The 24056-nt window shown below is 42.5% G+C and overlaps 2 protein-coding genes across 2 annotated transcripts in view; both read left to right on the top strand.

Moving 5' to 3' along the window:
* Positions 1-24056, top strand: part of LOC143271051 (uncharacterized) — a 65189-nt gene that overhangs the window by 9081 nt on the left and 32052 nt on the right. The gene's annotated exons all lie outside the window — the stretch shown is intronic.
* LOC143270781 (uncharacterized) lies at positions 1650-5171 on the top strand. The gene is made up of 3 exons (XM_076561887.1): positions 1650-2116; positions 2799-2844; positions 4938-5171. The coding sequence occupies exons 1-3, from the start codon at positions 1755-1757 to the stop codon at positions 5016-5018; spliced, it is 489 nt and encodes a 162-aa protein (XP_076418002.1). The 5' UTR covers positions 1650-1754; the 3' UTR covers positions 5019-5171.

Here is a 24056-nt window from a genome sequence, read left to right as displayed (position 1 = left end):
TAAATGGGCCTAGGAAACAAGCAGGTGACACTGTTCCAATAGCTAAAGAAAGAGACTTCCAACAAAATCTAGTGAGAAAATATAAAGAGAGTCACTACTTATGGACTAAGGGAATGTAAGAGGACTTTATGATTCTAAAAGTATGCCTCAAGCAGGTACACCTGATTTCCTAACAAATAATATTAGATTCAAGCCAGATTAACTCTAGGCCAATACTGGTGGGTGACTTTAATACCTAATTCTCACCAATTGATATGTCTCCCTAACAAAAAATAAACAGAAATATGCAAATTAAAGATATTATAGATCAAATGGCCTTAACAGACATCTACAGACTATTCCATCCAAACTCTGCAGAATACACATTTTTCCCATGAAATTTCTCCAAAATAGATGACATATTCTGAGACAAAGCAAGTCTCAACAACTACAGGAAAGCAATTCCTTGTAGTTTACCTGATCACAATGGAATGAAACTACGGAGGTGGTGGCGCACCCTTTTAATCCCAACGCCCAGGAGGCAGAGGCAGAGCGATCTCTGTGAGCTTGTGGTCGGCCAGGTCTACAAAGTGACTTCCCAGACAGCCAGGACTGTTGCACAGAGAAACCCTGTTCCAAAACACAACAACAAAAAAGCCAGAGAGTGCAAATAAATGATACATAGGAGAGCCCTGGAAAATGAAGCATAAGCCAAACCCCAAATCAGGAGATGAAAAGAAATCAAGATCAACACAGGAATTATTTAAATGGAAACAAAAATAACAATAAAGAATCAATGTAACTAGAACTTGGTTCTTTGAAAAGTATGAGTAGGCAGACTAATCAAAAGACAAAGATAAGGATATTAGAGACTCAGATTAAGGGACTGCATCAACATCCTCAGTGATAAGAACTGAGGCAAATATTACAAGGGGAATTTAACAGATATTGTGAAGCTATTATAATCGGAGGTAATTATTTCTTAAGCAGATCATTTGTCTTTTGAGAGGACAAAGTGTCTTTTGTTTGGTTTTCGACAGTGCCATTAACTAGAATTAGATTCAAACCCAGTTCCAAGATCTTGATGTTGAGCATGAAGAAGAATGGCTAGCTAGCATTCAGTGTACTAACAGACACTCATGAACTATTATGCTCTATTTTGATCATATCCACTTAGAACTAAGCCCATTCTCTGAACAGCATTGGTAGGTGGAGGGTGAGGTCCACAGAAATTTTCTACACGTTCACGCAAGGGTCCGGTGGTCTGTGTGTGTTCCCACCTTTCTCCCATACTCTATTCCCCAATTATCTTTCAATGCTACACAATTCATCTTTCAGTGTCATCTTTACAACCTAGGAGGCACAGGCAGTGTGCATTGCAGGCTAAAACTCATTCTACATGCATGCCCTGGGAGCAAGGTTTAACTTCCCAGGACCTTTCACAGTGGCTCCCTCAGTTCCTCATCTTTGGGCCAAACCCACCATTTGTGCACCAAAGCAAATACCACCTACCTCCGCAAGAGGTCATAAAGCCCAGAGCAGTCAGTCAGGGAGGGAAAAGCCTATGGCGCCCATCTGCAGAGGAGCGTGTTGACGTCAACCTGGAGGAATGTGGAGATGTGTGGAGCATGCGCAGAAGGACGCATTGACGTCACCCTTTCCTCAGGCATTCCCTTAATGACCCATCAGTAGTAGAGACTGACCGAACAATAGGCCTTGAGTGTGGGCATTCCTGGGGCCCCACTTCTCTCTGTGGCTTCAGCCCACTACTAGTCATGGCCAGCAAGAATGAGAATGGTGCGGAGATAGCTGAGGTCTCCACCTTAGAGGCTGCCATGGCGATGGTGGGTGGCAACCCTAGTGGAGGTGACGGCTGCTGCGAAGTTGAACTAAATAACGGGGGCCGCCAGGTCCGTGAGGGCCAAAACAACTCTGAGGAGAGCAGTATGGACCCGAAATCCTCTTCGTCAGAGCATCACCAGGAGGAGCCAAGGCACTCAACCGAGCCTGTGATTAGGATTCCCAGGCGCCGTTCCTCACAAAGGCGGCGGCAAACAACATTCAAATTCACACTGTGGCAGGTGGAGGAAATGGAAAAATTGTTCAAAGAAACCAAGTACCCACATGCGCTGGCCAGGTATGAGTCTGGCACTAGGAGCTATCCCCAACCTCCCTGTTGTCACATGTTGAGATGTTCTTTTGTTCTTCTAGGCCCTGGTTTCCTATCATCCCTCCCTAAGCCACTGCTGTCTTCTCCATCTGTGTTGGGTACAGGAGGGTGCCTTGTGTAGGTGTAAAAGTCAGTATTAGCGTGTAGTGTTGACTCAAAACAAGTGTACATTGTCAGCACCACGAGTTTCCTGTCATATTTTAATTTCTGTAAAATATAGAAACATGACTAAAGTGTGTCAAAATACTCACTAGTGTAAAGTTCACCAGTGTTAAGGATTTACACTTTGTTGGGTAACCTCCTCACCAGTAGCCTGGTCATCTTTTCAGGGACTGTGTCCCTATCCATCAATTCCTTTCGGTTTCCCTTTCCTTCCCCTGTTGCTGTTTTTTAATCTAGTACAATTTGCTCACTGTACACTTTGGCATTTATATTTAAGTTTTAATAGTGTGTTAAAATTAAAATCTTTATTGTTTAGAAACTTTTATAAGAGGTGAAATCATTGCAAAAGAAAGACTAGTTCTGAGAATGAAAGTTAAATGGCGGTGTGAGGGAGGAAAGCCATATTTTAAAAGCATAGAAATCATTTATGATTTTGCAATTCATGCAAACCATGGCATGCTAAACATTTGTGGTTTTGTTTCCACAGGAAAGAACTTGCACAAGTTTTGAATATTCCTGAAGTCAAAGTGAAGGTCAGTAAATCCAAGCAAAGACATTGAACAGTCAATCTACAGCCTTCCTCATGTCTTCAGAAGCCTTGTCCTAGGCATTTCTTTTATTTAAGATTTTTTTCATTTTACATACCAACCACAGTTTCCCCCTCCTTCCCCATCTCCTGCTCTCATCCCCACTTCCTCCCCAAACTCCCACATCCACTCCTCATAGGGGGTAAGATCTCCATTGTGAGTCAACAAACCTGGCACATTCAGTTGGAGCAGGACCAAGTCCCTCCCCAATGCATCAAGGCTGAACAAGGCATTGGGTTTTTGGGGATTTCCCTAGCACCAGGTTTCTCCCTAAACCCATAATGTCTCTCTCAAGATATCTCTTTCATTGTGCTCCCTTTCCATTCCTACTCCAGCTTGGACATCCAGATCCCTCATGCTCTTATCTCCCATCCCCTCCATTCTAACCCCTACCCAGTTTACAGAGATCATATTTGTTTTCTCTTCCTGGGGTCATCCATGCATGTCCCTCTTTGGGACCTCCTCTTTACCTGACTTCTCTTGGGTTGTCGATTGTAGCCTCATTATTTTTTGCAAGAGAGGTTGATGCACTGCATCTCTAGAGATGTTGATACATTGTAGCTCTAGAGACGGGTGCACTGCAGCTCTAGAGAGGATGATGAACTGCAGCTGTAGAGAGGATGATGCACTGCAGCTCTAGAGAGGATGTTACACTGGAGCTCTAGAGATGGTGAACTGCAGCTCTAGAGACTGGTGCACTGCAGCTACTGAGAGAAGGTGGACACAAGGCACAAGAGAAAACACCCACGGTCTCCTGTTTGCAGAATCTTGAGTGTGACTCTCCAAAACGCTCACTTCTGATTTCCCCGTTCCTCTTACAAACGTAATAAGTAGGCTTTAGGAATCAAACAGGGGGAACTCTGACTTAATGTGAGCCCACATGAGTCAGCCACTGGGGCTTTATTTGAGTTCAAGGAGGCATCAGGATGGTAGTAGGGCTTCTGGTCCTTTGGTTGGTCTTCTTTAGATTATAAATCCACATAATAGGCAGGGAGAGAAAGTACATGGAGTCACAAATGTGCAGTTTGAGAACTTCCCAATACAATGGCCCCTCATTCACTAGGAGTCTGAGAGGATGGTGACATGTCACAGGTAACTGTGACTGTATTTCCATAGCTAGACCATATTTAGGAAGAGCTGATTTATGACTACTTTCCCCACACTGTTGTGGACCATCTTACTCTTTACCTTTTGAAGAAAGGTGGGGTTTAGATGTCCTGTTGACGCAGCAGGACCTAGTGTGCCCTCTGTGCTGGACAGGATTCTAGAAATGTAGGTGAAGCAACGATATTATGCTTCGTCCTGCTCCTGGAGAACATTTTATAGCAAGAAAGAACATACTGTTCAGATTAACCATGGGTGGAAGTTACACTTTCTGCTGAACTCCTGGAGATGGCAAAGGTATCAGTGTCCTGTATGTCATTTAGTTTAAGTTAGTCATCTTTCACAAACACTGGAGACTGCAATGTCAAACCATTGTCCAGGCCCTCTCTGCCTACTACCTTTTCGCTCTCCTGAAATTTCAAGCACCAGCAATCCCATTGGCACCCTTGAATGCTATTTTCTTTCTGAAAATCTCCCATGCTTGTTTCTGTTGATTATCTACTTCATACTGAAGACTGCTTTTACAAACAGAAAGCTGTTCCCCTCCATAGGCCTTTAAAAGGTGCCAACATTTGGTGATCTACAATATCTGCCCAAACAAGAGGAATGTATCACTAGTGAGGAGGGTATTCTACAGCTGATGATCAAATGTCAGAATGAAGACTTTCCTTTACCCAGTTACCATATATTGAATTAACATCAAGGAACAAGTCGTAAGCTAAGTGTTCCATCCAATAAAAAAGAAACCACTGAAGTGTTTATACTGCTGGAAAAAGACAGAATCATGGCGTATTGCAGAAGTTGACACACAGCTGATATTTGATTTTATGATATGAATAGAAAGTCAGTGTTATATGTCTTAAAGTGGGTTTTTATCTCCTGGCTCTGGGGTGAAAGCCATTGCTAAATCCAATCCTGTCTTCCTCTGATTTCAGACATGGTTTGTCCATCGGAGAGCAGAAGAGAGGAAGAGTGAGAAGAGTGTAGTATTACAGAGCATCCCTCCTCGTATTTAAAAGGTCCTTATCCTTAGGGATAGGGACTCCTATCCCTAGAGTGCAATCTTTGTTGAGGAGCAAGAGCGAAATCTGGCGACGTATGTACTCAATGTACAGCTTCACTAAAATTCAGCACTCATGTTAACAATAAAATCATGAATTTCCAAGTTATTTAATTTCATATGCTTTCTGGGGTTTTGTAGTATATAGTTGTACACTCTTCAGGAAAGGCCATTTAAACAAAATGTCAACTTCTGTTTTTTGGGGGTGACATTTCGAAGTCATTAGTATTGCTTGCATAGATGACTATTCCCTACACATGTTAGTTGTGAAACAGTGGGTCTCTTAAGCCTTCTTGATTCAGGCTCACTTGATCTTTGAACAAGGGATTCAATAGCAACCCTGCAAATAAGGAATCTAAGGAGAAGGTGGGCACAGAAACTATTGATGGTGATGATTATTTTTTATTTGGGGAAGGGTCACAGCAATTCTTTCTTTTTTCTTTTAATGAAAATTGATGTTGAATAGGCGGGAGAGACAGAGGAGTGAAGTGGGCTTTTGTGTTTGCTTGGATGGTTGGTTAGTTGGGTGGTTGGTTTAGTTTGGTTTTTTTATTTTATTATGGGGGAGAGATGATGCAACGGTGAAGGGAGGATAAGGAGGACTGGGAAATGAAAAGATTTAGGGTGCATGATGTGAAATTCACAAAGAATAAAGATTGTGTGTGTGTGTGTGTATGTGTGTGTGTGTGTTGAAAACATACAGGCATTTAAGGAATAATAATAAAATAAACAATAGCCAAGCTGTTATGGTACATGCCTTTAATCCCAGCCCTCAAGAGGCAGAAGCGGGCAGATCTCTATGAGTTCGAGGCCAGCCTGGTCTACAGTGTAAGTTCCAAGACCACCAGGACTACACATGAAACCCTGTCTTGAAAAACTCAAAATAAATAAATACATACATGCTTATATACATACATACATACATACATAGTGTCCCTGCATAGGCCCCAGGTTCCAAACAGCCAGCTCATGCACTGAGGACAGGTCCCAGTCCCACTGCCTGGGGACCTCCCAAAGAGTTCAAGCTAAACAACTATCTCACTTTTGTAGAGGGCCTGATCCAGTTGGGGGATCCTCAGCTATTGGTTCATAGTTCATGTGTTTCCACTAGTTTGGCTCTTTGTCCCTGTGCTTTTTCCAATCTTGGTCTCAACAATTCTCACTCATACAATCCCTCCTCTTTCTCTCTGATTGGATTCCTGGACCTCCACCTGGGGCATGGCCATGGATCTCTGAATCTGCTTCCATCAGTCATTGGATGAGATTTCTAGCACAACACTTAGGGTGTTTGGCCATCCTATCACCAGAGTAGGTCCTTTCAGGCTTTCTCTCAACCATTGCCGGTAGTCTATTGTGAAGATATCTTTGTGGATTTCTGAGGACCGCTCTAGCACTTTACTTCTTCCTATTCCCATGGGGATTTCATTTATCATGGTCTCTTTTTCCTTGTTCTCCCCTCTCTGTACTTGATACAGCTGGGATCTCCCGCTCCATAAGCTCTCTTTCCCTTGAACTTTGCCCTTCATTACACCCCCACGTTCAGTTTGCTCATGTAGATCTCATCCATTTCTCTGTCATTGGGTGACCCATGTATCTTTCTTGGGGTCCTGTTTTTGAGGGAGCCTCCCTTGAGTTGTGAGTAGCACTCTAGTCGTCATTTGTTTTACATCTAGTATCCTCCTATGAGTTAGTACATACAATGTTTGTTTTTCTGAGTCTGGGTTACCTCACTCAGGATGATTTTTTTCTAGATCCATCCATTTGCCTGCAAACCTCATGATGTCATTGTTTTTCTCTGCTGAGTAGTACTCCATTGTGTATATGTACCACATTTTGTTTATCCATTCTTCAGTTGAACGGCATCTAGGTTGTTTCCACATTCTGGCTATTACAAACAATGCTGCTATAAACATAGCTGAGCATGTGCCCTTGTGGTATGATTGAGCATTCATTGGGTATATGCCCAAGAGTGGTATAGCTGGGTCTTGGGGGAGATTGATTCCCAATTTTCTAAAAGCGCCATATTGTTTTCCAAAGTGGCTGTACATGCTTGCATTCCCACCAATGGTGGAGGACAGTTCCCCTTGATCCATATCTTGTCCAGCATAAGCTGTCTTCCGTGTTTTTGATCTTAACCATTCTGACAGCTGATAGGTGGTATCTCAGAGTCATTTTAATTTGCATTTCCCTCATGATTAGGGATTTGAGCAATTCCTTATATGTCTTTCAGCTATTTGAGCTTCCTATGTTGAGAGATCTATTTTTAGCTCTAGCCAGTTTCTTAATTGGAATGTTGGGCATTTTGATGTCTAATTTCTTGAGTTCTTTATATATTCTGCATATCAGCCCTCTGTCAGATGTGGGATTGGAGATGTTTTCCCACTCTCTAGGCTGTTGCTTTGTCTTGTTGACCATATCTTTTGCTCTACAAAAAATTCTCAGTTTCAAGAGGTCCCGTTGATTGATTCTTTTTCTCAGTGTCTATGAGACTGGTGTTATTTAAGAAGTGATCTCCATGCCAATGTGATCAAGAATACTTCCTACTTTCACTTCTATCAGGTTGAGAGTAACTGTATTTATTTTGAGGTCTTTGATCCACTTGGACTTAAGTTTTGTGCACGGTGACAGATATGGATCACATGGATCTATTTGTAGCCTTCTACATGTTAACATCCAGTCATGCCAGCACCATTTGTTAAAGATGCTTTCGTTTTTCCATAGTACAGTTGTGGCTTCTTTGTCAAAAAAGTGTATGTTCATAGGTGTGCAGATAAATGTCAGGGTATTCAATTCGATTCCATTGTTCCACATGTCTGTTTTTATGCCAGGACTAAGCTGTTTTTATTACTGTAGCTCTATATTAGAGCTTGAGATCAGTGATCGTGATGCCTCCAGAGTTATTTTATTGTACAGGATTCTTTTGGCTATCCTGGGGTTTTTGCTTTTCCCTCTGAAATTGAGTATTATTCTTTCCAGGTCTGTGAAGAATTGTGTTGGTATTTTTAAGGGATTGTATTGAATCTGTAGATTGCTTTTGGTAAAAATGCCATATTTACTATGTTAATTCTGCCTATCCATGAACATAGGATATCTTTTCATTTTCTGACATCTTCAATTACTTTTTTCATGGACTTAAAGTTCTTGTAATATAGGTCCTTTACTTGCTTAGTTAGAATTACCGCAGGCATTTTATAATATTTGTGGCTATCGTAAAGGGTAATGTATCTCTGATTTCCTTCTCAGCCTGTTTGTCAATTGTATGTAGGAGGGCTACTGATTATTTTAGTTGATCTTGTGTCCTGCTGTGTAACTGAAGGTGTTTATAAGCTCTATCAGTTATTGGTTGAATTTTTGGGGTCACTCATGTATACTCTCATGTCGTTTGCAAAGAGCAAAAGCTTCACTTCTTCCTTTCCAATTTGTATCCCCTTAATCTCCTTATGTTGTCTTATTGCTCTGGCTAGAACTTCAAGTACAATATTGAATAAGTATGGGGAACACAGACAGCCTTGTCTCGTTCCTGATTTTAGTGGAATCACATTGAGTTTATCTCCATTTAATTTGATTTTGGCTGTTGGCTTGCTGTAAATTGACTTTATTATGTTTAGGTATGTTCCCTGTATTCCTGATCTCTCCAATACATTTATCATGAAGGGGTGTTGGATTTTGTCAAATGCCTTTTCCGCATCTAGTGAGAAGATCATGTGTTTTTTTCTTTCAGTTTGTTTATATGGTGTATTACATTGACAGACTGTTGTATATTGAACCAACCTTGCATCCCTGGGATGAAGCCTACTTGATCATAGTGGATAATTGTTTTAATGTATTTTGGGGTTTGTTTACCAGTATTTTATTGAGTATTTTTGCATCAATGTTCATGAGGGAGATCGGTCTGTAGTTGTCTTTTTTTTCTTGTATCTTTGTTTGGTTTAGGAATCAGGGTAATTGTAGCCTCATAGAAGGAGTTTGGTAATGTTCCTTCTGTTTCTATTGTGTGGAACCATTTAAAGAGTATTAGTATTAACTCTTCTTTGAAGATCTGGTAGAATTCTGCGTTGAAACCATGTGGTCCTGGACTTTTTTTCGTTGGGAGACTTTTAATTACTGATACTATTTCCTTAAGGATTACTGGATTATTTAAATAGTTTATCTGGTCTTGATTTAACATAGGTATATGGTACCAATCCAGAAAATTATCCATTTCTTTTAGATTTTCCAGTTTTATGGAGTAGAGGTTTTTGAAGTATGACCTGATGATTCTCTGGATTTCCTCGCTGTCTGTTGTTATGTCCCCCTTTTCATTTCTGATTTTGTTTTCTTTTTTTTTGGTTTTGTTTTTTGTTTTGTTTTTCATTTTTTTATTTTACAATACTATTCAGTTCTACATAACAACCACAGATTCCCTTGTTCTCCCCCTTCATGCCCCCCTCCCTTTCCCCCCAGCTCACCCCTCATTCCCACCACCTCCAGATCAAGGCCTCTGTCTGTCTTTTGGTTAATTTGGATTAGGTCTTTTCTATCTTGTTGACTTTCTCAAAAAAACAACTCTTTGTTTCATTAATTTTTTGTATACTTCTCTTTGTTTCTATTTTATAGATTTCAGCTCTCAATTTGATTATTTCCTGGCATCTATTCTCTCTGGGTGACTTTGCTTCTTCTTGTTCTAGAGCTTTCAAGTGTGCTGTTAAGTCACTAGTGTGAGATTTATCCAACTTCTTTATGTGGGCATTTAGTGCTATGAATTTCCCTCTTAACACTGCTTTCATGGTGTCCCATAAGTTTGGTTATGTGGTATATTCATTTTCATTGAACTCTAGGAAGTTTTTAATTTCTTTCTTTATTTCTTCTTTAACCAATTGGTGATTCAGTTGAATATTATTGAGTTTCCATGAGATTGTAGGTTTTCTGTAGTTTTTGTTGTTGTTGAAATCTAACTTTAAACCATAGTGGTCTCATAGAACACAGGAGGTTATTCCAATTGTTTTGAATCTGTTGAGATTTGCATTGTGGCCAAGTATGTGGTCGATTTTAGAGAAGGTTCCATGGGGTGCTGAGAAGAAGTTATATTCTTTTTTGTTAGGATAGAATGTTCTGTAGATATGGATTAAGTCCATTTGAGTCATAACATCAGTTAAGTCCTTTACTGCTCTGTTAAGTTTTGATTTGGCAGATCTGTCCAGTGGTAAAAGTGGGGTGTTGAAGACTCCCACTATTAATGTGTGGGGTTTTATATGTGATTTAAGCTTTAGTAATGTTTCTTTTACATATGTGGGTGCCCTTGTGTTTGGGGCATAAATGTTCAGAATTGAAACTTCATCTTGGTGGATCTTTCCTGTGATGAGTATGTAATGCCCTTCTTGATCTCTTTTGATTGATTTTAGTTTGAAGTCTATCTTGCTGGATATTAGGATGGCTACACCCTCTTGCTTCTTAAGACCATTTGATTGGAAGGTTTTTTCCCAGACTTTGATTCTTAGGTAGTGTCTGTCTTTGAATTTGAGATGTGTTTCTTGTATGCAGCAGAGAGATGGGATATATTAGTCAGCTTTCGTATCCATTCTGTTAGTCTGTGTCTTTTTGTAGTTGAATTAATTCCATTGATATTAAGGGATATTAATGACCAGTGATTGTTCATTCCTGTTATTGGTTTTTGTTTGTTGTTGTTGTTGTTGTTTTGGTGGTAGTGTGTGTGTACTTCTCTGCTTTGGTGTTTACTGCTGTGGTGTTATCTGTTGCCTGTGTTTTTGAGGGTGTATCTGACTTCCTTAGGTTGGAATTTTCCTTCTAGTGCTTTCTGTAGGGCTGGGTTTGTGAATAAGTAGTATTTAAACCTGGCTTTGTCTTAGAATGTCTTGTTCACTCTGTCTATGATGATGGAAAGTTTTGCTGAGTATATTACTCTAGGCTGGCATCCATGGTCTCTTAGTGTCTGCATTACATCTGTCCAGGTCCTATTATATACATATATATACCTATTATATATATATATATATATATATATATATATATATATATATATATATATATATATATAATAGGTACTTCCATAATAATAACATTACAGTATTTTTAAGCAATCTAGAGGTGTATTTCAGCCTACAGGAAGATGTTCACAGAAGTTGTCATATATTTATCTAAAAAATCCCAGGACAGGCCATGTGTAAAATGAAGAATACCATTTGTAATATCAATCTCAGGCATCCTATGTTCTATTCAAACGCTATTATTTGATATTTTTCTAGCACAATAAGCAGAGATTGGCTGGCCAGGACAGTCTCTGAGGAGGGAGGGTCAGGTCTGGACCACCCTATCTCTGAGGATATCTTTCTGTATGCTGTGAATTTATTGCTCTGATTGATTGTTAATAAAATGCTGATTGGCCAGTAGCCAGGCAGGAAGTGAGAATTATGGGAAGTGGAAGGCTAAGTCAGGAGATGCCTGTAGCTGCTGCTGCCACTGCCATGAGAAGTAAAATGTAAAGATACCAGTAAGCCATGAGACATGTGGCAAAGTATAGATTTATAGAAATCAGTTAATTTAAAATATAAGAACTATATAGCAAAAAGCCTGCCACAACCATACTATAGTGGTATTTTATTTGTTCTGAAATGTGATTTTCATTGTATGTTAATAAATAAAGTTGCCCAGGGGTCAGAGCTATTAGTGCCATAGCAAGAGCATGATGGTGGTGGTGCACACCTTTAATCCCAGCACTTGGTAGAATAGCTAGGTAGATCTCTGTGTGTTCAGGGATACAGCTAGCATTGGAGACATATGCCTTTAAGACCTGGAGGGCAGTACTTACAGGCAGTGACGAGGCATTCGTGTGTTTGCAACCAATGAGAAGGCAGAACAGAAAGACTATTTAAAGACAGACACACAGAAAGTAGCTCTCTTTCGGGGAAGCTAGGAGCACTGCAGGAGGTAAGATTTTAGCTCTGAGCTCTGACCTCTCGGCTTTCTCTTTTACATTGGTTCTGTGTTTCTTATTTTAATAAGATGGTTGGTTACATCTACACCATACAGTTTATAAGTAATATAAATCTCTGTGTGTTTACAAGGGTCTGAGCAGCTGCAGACCCTAGCAGAACTGGAGAAAACACCAACTACACACTTTCTCATTCAGTTAGGAGGTTTGAGCAGACCTCACTGCAACACTGATGGCCTCCTGACAGTGTGTACCATCCTAATGCAAGAAGAACCTGAGAGCACAGATTCCCAAGCACCCCTTGCCTTTCCCAATCATGGTGCCCCTTCAAAAGTCCTTGTTCCTAAGGGAGAGGAGAGGATACTCAGTGTCCCTCCTCATTCAGAAAACTTGGATGTTTGCCCTGCTAATGCATGCAGTGAGGCAGCTTGGGACTGGCCAGTAGAGGCCCAAGGACAGCCATTCCAAGGGAACCTCTGGAGCATTGCTGGATTACTGAGACTAACTGTCACTAAGATTCTGTGTGCTTCTTCTGGACATGCCCGCAGATCTTGGGAAAGGAGAGCCTTTCTCAGAGGATACTACTTACATGCCGCTTGCCATGAGTCACCATTGGCAAGTACATTCACTGCCCCTTGAGAGGGGTAATTTCCCATTTCCCTTTTCCTTGTTCAACTACCTTATTGGCTAAATGGCCAGATATGTGGAGGGAGGCCAGCGAGCCTCAGCATGGACGTTACCCTCTGATCATAGACCACAGTTTTCCCAGCCTCCCCAACCTGACACCCCCTTAATTTTCCTCCAAAGGGTAAGGACACCTCACTTAAATGGGGAAGCACTTGACCAGCATCAAAGACCCAAGAGACATTAGATACCCAAGGGTGATTCGACTGACTGGGCCCAAGTTCAGGTGCGAGAATCCCTCTGAGGACAAAACAATCAAACTCCCTCACTCATGTACTACAGATAGACAACAGTCTTAGGGCTTCTATAAAGAAAAAATCCAATAAGAAGACCCTGGCCCCTATAAAGGAGAACAAGGGAGGAAAAGTTACACTTTTGCAGGAGGTTGCTGAGTGCAGCAGTTACCTATTGAGCAGGGAACCCAGATCATCTGCCTTACAGTCTGCCACCAGGCCCATACCTGAGAAGGTGAAAAGAAGCCTGCCTATGTCTACTGTGTTTGAAGAACCTATGGACATTGACCAATTGGACACCAGAGTAAGTGTAACATCTTCAGGACACTGTGCTGGAGATGCTAATGAAAAATTCAAAGATAACACAGTGCCTGGGCCATCTTCTGCTGACTCTCCCAGTGACCAACTTGGACCCGTAATATTCCCACATATTCGCTGAAGAGGCCCACAGAAATCCACAGAGATACCCCCACAAAAGACTGCTGGCAATGGCCGAGAGACAGGCAGGACTGACTTACTCTGGTGATGGGATGGCCAAACACCCTAATAGTTGTGCCAGAGACCCCATCCAAGGACTGAGGAATCTGGATGCAGACATCTATAGCTAGGCCCCAGGTGGAGCTCCAGGAGTCTAATTAGCGAGAAAGAGGAGGTTTAATATGAGTGAGAATTGTTGAAACTAAGGTTGGATAAAGCACAGGGACAAATAGCAAAACGAATGGAAACACTTGAACTATGAACCAAAGGCTGAGGGGCCCCCAAATGGATCAGGCCCTCTGAATAGGTGAGACAGTCGATTGGCTTGATCTGTTTGGGAGGCATCTAGCCAGTTGTACCAGGTCATGGGCTCGCTGCATGAGATAGCTGTTTGAAACCTGGGACTTATGCAGGGATGCTTGGCTCAATCTGGGAGGATGGGACTGGACCTGCCTGGACTGGTTCTATCAAGTCGATCTCAGTCCTCAATTGTGGCCTTGATCTGGAGGTGGTAGGAATGGGGGGTGGTCTGGGGCGAGGGGAGGGGGGCAGGAAGTTGGAGAACAAGGGAATCTGTGGCTGTTATGTACAACTTAATAGTATTGTAAAATAAAAGAAAAAATTGTAAGTAAAAAAAAATCCCCACATATTCAAGGGGCCCTGCAACCCTCCCCACCTACCCATGGAGCTCTGGGATCTTCCCCTTCTTCCCAAGATGCACAGGAACTATCTCTATCCACCCAAGAGTTTCTGGGAGGACCCCAATGTGACCAAGGGGCTATGGGCAATTCCTGTTTTGCCCAGGCATTTCAGATACCTGCCACTCGTGTTTAAAAGAAAATCAAACATGTCTCCTCTTCCAGAAGGGGTTACAGAAGTTCATCTTCTACCTAAGGATCACCAATTGTTAGAGGTCTCCCCCAAAGTGTTTTAGACAAGGCTCTTCTGATCAAAGGAGTCTCCAAAAAACCTCATCAGACAAAGGGGGTTTCAAACTTTCACCAAAGGGGTGACTCTCAGATTTCTCATTTTCCTGAAATGGATTGAGTCCCACCAGCTCTCCTCAGGGGACTTTAACACCTTTGACAACCGCTCAAGGTGCCTAAAGAGCTACTCCCTCTAATGAAGACAGTTGAGGACATTCACCCTCTCCTCAAAGGACCCTAAGCAATCTATATCTGCTGAAGCGCCCTTGAGTCGTGCCTGCTCTGATCAAGGCAATTTCATTGCTTGCCCATTAAACCAAGAGGGATTTAAATGTCCTCCACTATTAAAAATGGGCTCAGATCTTCCCTTGTTGCCCAAAGTGAGCATCATACCACTTATACATGCCCAAGCAGAAACAAAACTATCCACATTACACCGGGGACTCAAGGACCTGTTCCCTCTTCAGAAGAGGCCCTAGAGAATTCCACATATACATAAGAGGTGGTAGGAACTCCCAAGTCTGCCAAGTGGACGCTTGGGCCTTCTCAACACACACCAAGGGCTCTAGCACCTTCACCATCTTCCCCAGGGATTCTGAATGCTTCCATATCTGTAATGGGGACTCCAGGATTGTCCACATCTAGAGCAGAGGTCAAAGACCTATTCTCTCTCACAAAAAGAGCTTCAAACACTCTCATGCTATGAAAAAGGACCCTGGATATTCCCACTGTGGCAAAAGGAGAGGGAGAGATCCTCCCTCTGCCCAAGGGGATTTCAAGGTGTCCCTATCAGACCAAGCGAGCTTCATACATCCACTGCTGAGCAAAAAGTCCCTCCTGTCTCGTCACTGGTCTTTGGGCTTCAAATAGGCCCTGCTGGCCAAAATGGCCCTCCTGTCTTCTCATGGGGCCCAAAATAACCAAATATATTCCAAGACACTCCAAGTGTGACACACAAGTTCCACATCTGCCCAAGGTGCTGACACAACACATCCTTCCTTGCTTTCCCAGGGGTCTCTAAGACTTTCAACATCTGTAGGAGAGGCTCTTGGAGTTTTGCCATATACACCAGGGATATCAGGACATTCCCCACCTGCCCAGCTTTCTCAGGGTTCTACCTTATCTGATCAAGGTACTTTGGGAAGGGATACATCTACAAAAGGGGCTCCAGCCACATCCCCACCTTAAGAAATGGTTCTCTGATTCAACACATCTACAAAAGATGTTCCAGGACATAGTCCACCTGTACACAGAGTTCTGGATCCCTATGTGATCAAGGGGCCATGGCATATGACAGGTGTACACAAGAGTCTGTAGCAACTTTCACATCTAGAGAAGGGGATTCCTTTGTTTCCACCTGTACATGAGCACCCACAGGACCTCCCCACAGTTTACAGGAGGTTGTGAGAATGTTCCAATCCCTTCAAGAGTGTCAGAAATCTGCCACAACTATGTAAGAGGCTATAGACCCTTCCTTCCCCATCTCACAAAGGGCCGTAGGATCTACCATATCCAACCACGGTGCTTTACGATCTTCTGCATCCACACAAGAGGGTTTCAAGTATATCCCTTATAAGGATGGTAATATTAGATAGTCTCCCTCTAACAGAGTGGACCAAGCGCATCTCATGTCTACCAAAAAGAGGTTGAGAGTTGATCCTTCCAATCAAGGGGGCGTCAGTATTATCTCCTCTGAGGAAGACAGTTTCAACCTTCTCCCTAATGCAAAAGGGGGACCTTGTATCATCTCCTGCTCCCAAAGAAACATCAATAGCTACAAGTACTCCTCAGGTGAGTCTCACTTCTTTATCTGACCAAAAGGCCCTGGAGTGTTCCACTTGTGACCACAAGCCTGTGGCAATTGACTTCCACATGTGACCACAAGACTGTGGGACTTGGCTTCCACATGTGACCACAAGACTGTGGGACTTGGCTAATCTGCTCAAGGGTTTCTTGCACATTCCACATCTTCTCAAGCGAATCAAAGGCCTTCTCTGTCTGTCCCAATATGTCTATGGAAATTACATCTGTGACTGTTATGTAGAACTGAATAGTAATGTAAAATAAAATAAAATAAGATAAAATAAAATAAAAAAATACCAAAAAAAGTAATTGGAGGATTAGATAGAGGGAATTCCTGTCAGTTTTTTTGTCTTACATTTTGTACAAGGGCTAAAGAAATGGTGTGATGCATGAAATGCTCTACACAAGCATGAGGATCGAAGTTCAGATCCCTACCTATGTAAAATATAGGGAATGTGACATACACGTCTGTGTTCTCAGGGCTGGGACAAGAGATGTGCAGACAGTCAGATACTGGAGCTCCCTGGCCAGGCAGCCAGCCAGCCTAAGTGAAACAGTGAGTTCCAGTGAGAGATTCTGTCTCACAAATGAGGAGGAGTGCAATCGAGATAGACATCCTAGGTCAACCTCTGGCCCCTACTTCTGCCTCTACAGTTACACATGTGCATATGCACATGCACACACATACACACGTGCACACACTACACATAAAACAATGTTTAATTCTCTGACAAGTAGCTGGGGTTTAACATTCTGTGTGAACGATCATTTAGAGTGCAGTAAACCTAGAAGCATGGAGAATGGAAATATTTTGCGGTAATAGAGACGATGAGTAACTTCAGAGTGAATTATGAACACCATAATAACATGGAAAAAGTAGATGAATTCACCCAGTATTTAGAAGGTAGGCTACATACACATTTGTGCTTGGGGTTGTAAGAGACCAGAGAGTCATCAATAACACCTAACTTTCCTGAACATAAAATAACCATTTAAAATTTCAGGTCCCCTAAGCAGTAACCAAAAGCAAATGAATTAGATTTTCTTTTTTTCTTTTTTCTTCATTAACAAATTTTCTACTCACTCTACATACCACCCACAAATGCCATCTCCTTCCTCCTCCTGACTGTGGATCCCTGCATCTGCTTCCATTGGTCACTGGATAAAGTCTCTATGATGAAGCTAGGCTATTCACTAGACTGGTCCCCAGAGTAGACCAGTCCAGGAACCCTCTTGACCACTGCCAGCAGTCCAAGGTGGGGTTATCCCTGTGGATTCCTGAGAGCTTCCTGGCACCCTGCCTCTTCCTATTCCCATGATGTCTTTATCTATCATGGTATATCCTTCCCTGCTCTCCCACTCTAGCCCCTCTCCAGCCCGACCCTCCCATTTCCCTATGTTCTCACCCTCCATTCCTTGCACTCTGCCATCTCCCCCACCCCCAGCCTGCTAAAGCAGATCCCTTCCACTACTACTTCACTGGATGATTGCTGTGTCCAGGGTCCCTCCCTGTCAGCTAGCCTCTCTGGAGTCGTGAGCTACAGTCTGGCTATCCCTTGCCCTACATCCAGTATCCACTTATGAGGGAGTATTTACCATCTTTGTCCTTCTGACTCTGGGTTACCTCACTCAGGATGATATTCTACTCCCATCCATTTGCCTGCAAATTTCATGATATCACTGCTTTTTTTTTTTTTACTGCTGAGTAGTAATCCATTGTGTAAATGTGCCACATTTTTTTTTATCCATTCTTCAGTTGAAGGGCATCCAGCGAGTTTCCAGGTTCTGGCTCTTATGAGTAATGCTGATATGAACATAGTTGAGCCTGTGTCCTTGTGGTTAGATTGAGCATACCTTAGGTATATGCCCAAGAGTGGTATAGCTGGGTCTTGAGGAAGATTGATTCCAAATTTTCTGATAAACCACCATTCTGATTTCCAGAGTGGCTGTGCAAGTTTGCATTCCCACTAACAGTGAAGTAGTGTTCTGCTTGCTCCACATCCTCTCCAAAATAAGCTGTCTTGAGTGTTTTTAATCTTAGCCATTCTGACAGGTATAAGATGGTATTTCAGAGTCATTTTGATTTTCATTTGCCTGATGACTAAGGATGTTGATCTATTCCTTAATGTCTTTCAGCCATTTGAGATTCTTCTGTTGAGAATTCCCTGTTAAACTCTGTAGCCCATTTTTTAATTGGATTGTTGAGTATTTTGAAGTCTAGATTTCTGAGTTTTTTACATATTTTTTTGAGTTCAGCCCTCGGTCAGATGTGGGGCTGGTGAAGACATTTTCCCATTCTGTAAGCTGTTGTTTTGTATTATTGACCATATCCTTTGCTCTAGAAAAGCTTTTAAGTTTCAGGAGGTCCTATTTATTAATTGTTGCTATCAATGTCTGTGCTACTGGTATTATATTTAGGAAGTGGTCTCCTCTGCCAATGCGTTCAAGACTACTTCCTACTTTCTCTTCTATCAAGTTCAGTGTAAGTGGATTTATGTTGAGGTCTTTGATCCACTTGGACTTGGGTTTGTGCATGGTGACAGATATAGATCTATTTGCAATCTTCTGCATGTTGGCATCCAGTTATGGCAGCTCTCTTTGTTGAAGATGCTTTCTTTTTTCCATGGTACAGTTTTGGCTTCTTTGTGAAAAATCATATGTTCATCGGAGAGCGGATTGGTGTCAGGTCTACAATCGATTCCATTGGTCCACATGTCAGTTTTTATGCCAGTACCAAGCTGTTTGTATTACTGTAGCTTTATAGTAGTCCTTGAAGTCAGGGATGGTGATGCTTCCAGAGGTTGCTTTATTGTACAGGATTCCTTTAGCTATCCTGGGTTTTTTTGTTTTTCCATCTGAAGTTGAGCATTTTTCTTTCCAGGTCTGTGAAGAATTGTGATCAGATTTGTTGGGGATTGCATTGAATCTGTAGATTGCTTTTGGTAAGATTGCCATTTTTACTGTTAATTCTACCATTCATGAGCATGGGAGATCTTTCAGTTTTCTGATATCTTCTTCAATTCCTTTCTTCCAAGATTTAAAGTTCTTACCACACAGGTCTTTCACTTGCTTAGTTAGAGTTACCCCAAGGTATTTTATATCATCTGTGGCTATTGTAAAAGGTGATGTTTCTCTGATTTCTTTCTCAGCCCATTTATCATTTGTATACAGGAGGGCTACTGATTTTTTGAGTTAATCTTCTATCCTACCACATTACTGAAGGACTTTATCAGCTGCAGGAGTCTCTGGTTGAATTTTTGAGGTCATGTATCATGACTCTACATGAGCTAACTTTTAAGAGAGGGAGGTCCTCACACCTCATACTTTTATTGTCTTTCTACTCCATACATTGCTCATCCACATGTCTCTGTGTAGGGAAGACTTGCATGACACATAATTGTCTGAGTGTACAGTGGGAAGAGGCTTGTAATCTGAACTGCAGACAATTCCTCTAGCCCATCAAATCTTGCTGAACTTTTTAATTTTATTATGTTTTGAATATCTTGTTCCTGTGTAAGTACAGGGACAGATGTTTCAAGAATGTCTCATAGCCTCATGAAGAGACCTCTGGCAGACTGCTATTATCTGGTAGCCAGCAAAATGCCCACCCCCTCAGGCTTGTGGAGAGGCCCAGGTAAACTGGAGTTGGCCCAGGTACATTGGTGGGCTGCATTCCCTCCTACATGGGAGCAGGCTACATGCTTAATTGCTTGTTTGTTCCCAGCATAAGTTTCTGATCACAGGAACACAGCCAACACTAGACAGGCCAATCCCCAGAGGCCCCCAGGGATGCCAACTCAGTAATAGGAGGTACTAGTGGCAGTACAGAACTGCTCACACAGGTGTGAAGGCCAGGAAATGTGCACACGACAGGGCCTCGGAGTTAAATTAGATATAAAAACAGAAGGCACAAAGGTGGACCAAGGAACACTGATGGTGACAACTTCAAATGGAACATGAGGTCAGAGAAGGGCAGTGTTGGGCTCTGGCAAAGTCAGAAGGGCAGAGGTCAGCTGTGGGCAGTGTCTGAGCAGAGAAGCAGCAGAGTCAGGTTGGTGTTTTGGAAAGATCACCCTGACTGCACTTGTGAGAGCATGATGTTCATGCTCTGTAAAATCATCTATCCTCAGGTAAGACTTTTGCTTCTGGAGTAAATTCTCCAATGAAGGATATCAAGGCCCTTCCCAGCGTTTTGTTTAGACATAATTCTGCAGTGAGTATCACAGCCAAATCAACACACACTAAGTCATTATAACCAATGTCTACTAGTAAGTGTTCTTCATTCTACATGGGTGTCACTGAAGAAGTTGAATGTTCTTACCACCCCACGAGAGGACTATCTGAGAGCTTGTCATTCCAGCCTAAACTTGCATCCAGGAAGAACAGGCCCCTCTCAGAGAGCACCAGGGGAGTTTATGTGGTCAACTATCTACACAGCAGAACCATTTTTACTGGTCTTTGAGCCCCACAAAGGCACATTTAGGGTCCTGGAGATTTTACAAAGGCCCAGGTTTCCTTCTGTACACTGGATCCTGGTTGACCAGGCTGACTTACATGAGAAATCCCCACCACTGTCCTGTAGCCTGCCTCACTTCTGTACTGATGCACAGTCAGTCATGCTCACATCATCTCTCTTCCTGCTTCACAGTCTTCTGACTTCTCAGTGGCCTCTCTCCTTGGCACTGCTGGATAACCCCAGCTCCAACCTCCTTCTTGGGCTTCATAATTTTTTTGGGGGGTGGGGTGTTGAGACAGGGTTGCTCTGTGTAGTTTTGGTGCCTGTCATGGATCTCGATCTGTAGACCAGAATGGCCTCATATTCACAGAGATGTGCCTTGCTCTGCTTCTTGAGTGCTGGGATTAAAAGCATGTGCTACCACTGCCAGGCGAGGCTCATAATTGGTACATCTTTATGCCCAACCTTGACTCCTTTCCACTGGAAAATTGGCCCAGCCCAGCTTGTCTCCAGACCATCTCCTGGCCATACCTCTACCATCTATATCAGAGCTACACTTCTCTGGAGATCACTTCAGCCACTGCACCCTCTCCTTCCTCAGGATACGATTCTTCTAGATGTCTTCCCAGGCTTCTCCCAGTCCTTGCCTCCCTCTATATCAACCCTTGTCTCTCTCAACCATGTTCCTCTTACAAACAGCAGGAAGAGTCCTTATTGAGTCCATGTAGGATGAGACCTATGACCAGGGATAGGACCCATGGCCTGGATACAGCAAGAATGCTCCAGGGACTGTTGCTGGGATACAGCATACCAGAGGGGTTCAGCAAGAACACTCCAAAGTCATGTGGCTGGTTGAAAGACTGAAGGGAGGATCCCTGACCTGTCCACTCCTTTCCTGGTTCAGTGAGGGGCTCACTCTTCATTATTTCTACACAAGACACCAGTATACACACAAAAAGAGAGAGGGAGAGGAGAAAGATAGAGAGAGGGAGAGACAGACAGAGAGAGCAGTTGTTGTTCAGATGAGTTAAGTGGCAGCCTCTGACTTTCCTGCCAAAGACATGATTATCACTTGATGGCTTGAACACTCAGGCCATGGAGCCCTGAACAGAGAAAAGACATAGTGAGCTGTGATTAAGTGGGCAGTGCAGGGCTCAGTGTATCCTGTCCTGTGAGAAACAAAGACCTCGTGGGAGAGCCAACCTGGGCACAGTTGTCTCACCGATTGTCAGGTGTCCATAACAATGCTGACCACGGGTGTGTGGAAGATGACTCAAATCTAAGAAAGCTTCCCCATTTATTATTCTTTCTGTATGTCACATGATGTCATATACAGATAAAAGCTCATCAAAGAATTCATTCTGTCAATTAGGTTTCTTCTTTTTTCTTTAAGAAATTTTTTATTCATTTTACACACCAACAACAGATCCCTGTCTCATCTCTCCTCATGCTTCAGTCACTATTCCCCCAACCCCCGCACCTACCGCCCTATGCCCACCCCCAAAAAGGTAAGGCTCCCATGAGGAGTGGGTGGAGCATAGTACATTCAGTTGAGGAAGGTCCAAGACCCTCCCCTCTGTACCAAGGCTGTGCAAGGTTTCCCATCATAGGTAATGAGCTCCAAAAAGCCGCACAGGCACCAGGTATAGATACTGATCCCACAATTATGTTTCTTCTTAGAGCTGATAAATGGCTTCTAAAATTGCTCATTTGAATTATCTCAACACTCTTCAAGGTAAACTTAATATTGTCTTGGATTTCAGTTAAGAAGTGATCCAGGGTTTTTTTTTTTTTTTAAACTTGTGTCATCAATAAAACAGACTTAGAATTCATTTTTGTTTTTTTTTCCAGGCAGTAACTAGCTTTATGAAACATTTTGGACTACTTTCCTTTTATGCTTTCCATATTTCTAAAACTACTCTTACATTCTGCAGATTAGCTTCTCTCTAGGGGATGGGACAATGGGATGAGAGGGCTTTCGCTACAGATGTTTCTGCATGTGAATGTTGTGACTGTGAATGCATCTGTGTGTGGACGTGTGCATGCTGATCAAGTCATTCCTCAGGAAAATCTGTGTGCAGGTCGGGTTCTGATCTAATTACTATGATGAGCAGAGTCCCATGGGAAAATGGTGTAGAAACTCCACAATCACATGCCTTAACCTAAACTCGTGGGTCTCAACTTGTGGGTGGTAGCCCTTTTTACTTTTGGGGTCTACAAAAATTTACTAAGACCTTTGGAAAACAAAGATATTATATTATGACTCATAATAGTAGCAAAATTACAATTAGGAAGTAACAATGAAAATGGTTGGTGTCACCACAGCATGAGCAACTATATTAAAGGGCCACAGCATTAGGAAAGTTGAGAATCACTGACCTAAAGCATTGAGCATGTAACTAAACATGAAGGAGGCACAAGATTATATTAATGCATTTCAATCCTGGAAAGTTGCTCACAAAAGATAACTTATAGGAAAATCACACAGAGCAGTAATTGGGCTCATGAATCACTGCTGTTCTATAACAAAAGCTCCTTAGGGTACATATTTCCTGTCATATCAAGAATATGTAGGATTGGGCTACTAGATAGCAGCTGGCTAGCAGCAGACATCCTAAGGAGTCAGCAGAGTGGAGTCCCTTCCCCAGGTCCAAGACGGGGACAGGAGAGTCAAGAGGATCAAGTGTAAAGGCAGAGACGGGTGCTGGTTTCCAGACTCACACAGATAACAGATTGGAGCATTGCTGTTTACCTGTGTTAGCTACTCCCATAGTGCACCCCACAGCTCCTCTGGGTTACACAGCAAGCATCTATCTTTTAGGGTGCTGAGTCACCCATCAGAGAGGAATATCCCTCTGCATAACTCTTTGCTAAGTCCTGGGAGTAAACTCTCAGAAATAAAAGAATACACCGAGTGTCCTGTGAGCTCTGTAGAAAGGGGAAGAAATGAACAGTCTCTGAGGCACCCTGAATGCATGATTGCTTACCTGCTTCACACCAACCCTGTGAACAGCATCGTGGGAAATTTATCTCAGAATCTGGGGTTGGCATGAAAACAGGAAGTAGGTCTTTGTCCTTAGTAAGAAAAAGCACTCACGTTCAAATTTCTAAGTTGCTCACATATGTTGCAGGGATGGGAGGGCTAAAAGGAGCGTTGGTTTGAAACAGCCAAGCCAGGAACACTGAAGATGAGACACAAATAGTTTCTGTGATCAGTAGGACAGTCAAGCTGTCTCACAATGATAAAGACAGGGCTCCCAGCTAGTGTGCAGTCCAACCAGACCACCAAGTTCTTCAGGAAAGCACACATGGCACTATTGGCTCCTTAAATAGCCTGGCTTCTCCAGCAGATAATTGTGAGAGTGAGTAAAGTCTGTGTATAAGAAAGCCTCCCATTTCAGTGTTTCAGGGAAGCCTTTCACAACGACCCAGGAGAAAAGGAGAAGAGGAAGGACAGTTGCAGCTGCTTCTTGGTGACTGAGAAGAA

This window comes from Peromyscus maniculatus, chromosome X (genome assembly GCF_049852395.1).
Source record: "Peromyscus maniculatus bairdii isolate BWxNUB_F1_BW_parent chromosome X, HU_Pman_BW_mat_3.1, whole genome shotgun sequence".
NCBI lineage: Eukaryota > Metazoa > Chordata > Mammalia > Rodentia > Cricetidae > Peromyscus > Peromyscus maniculatus.
The sequence above is the reverse complement of the archived record's forward strand: the minus strand, read 5'-3'. Positions and strand labels throughout refer to the sequence as shown.

Coding starts and splice junctions, on each gene's coding strand:
- LOC143270781 (XM_076561887.1), top strand. CDS start 1,755: ATGGCCAGCAAGAATGAGAATGGTGCGGAGATAGCTGAGGTCTCCACC. Junction 2,117..2,798: donor TACCCACATGCGCTGGCCAG/GTATGAGTCTGG, acceptor TTGTTTCCACAG/GAAAGAACTTGCACAAGTTT. Junction 2,845..4,937: donor TTCCTGAAGTCAAAGTGAAG/GTCAGTAAATCC, acceptor CTCTGATTTCAG/ACATGGTTTGTCCATCGGAG.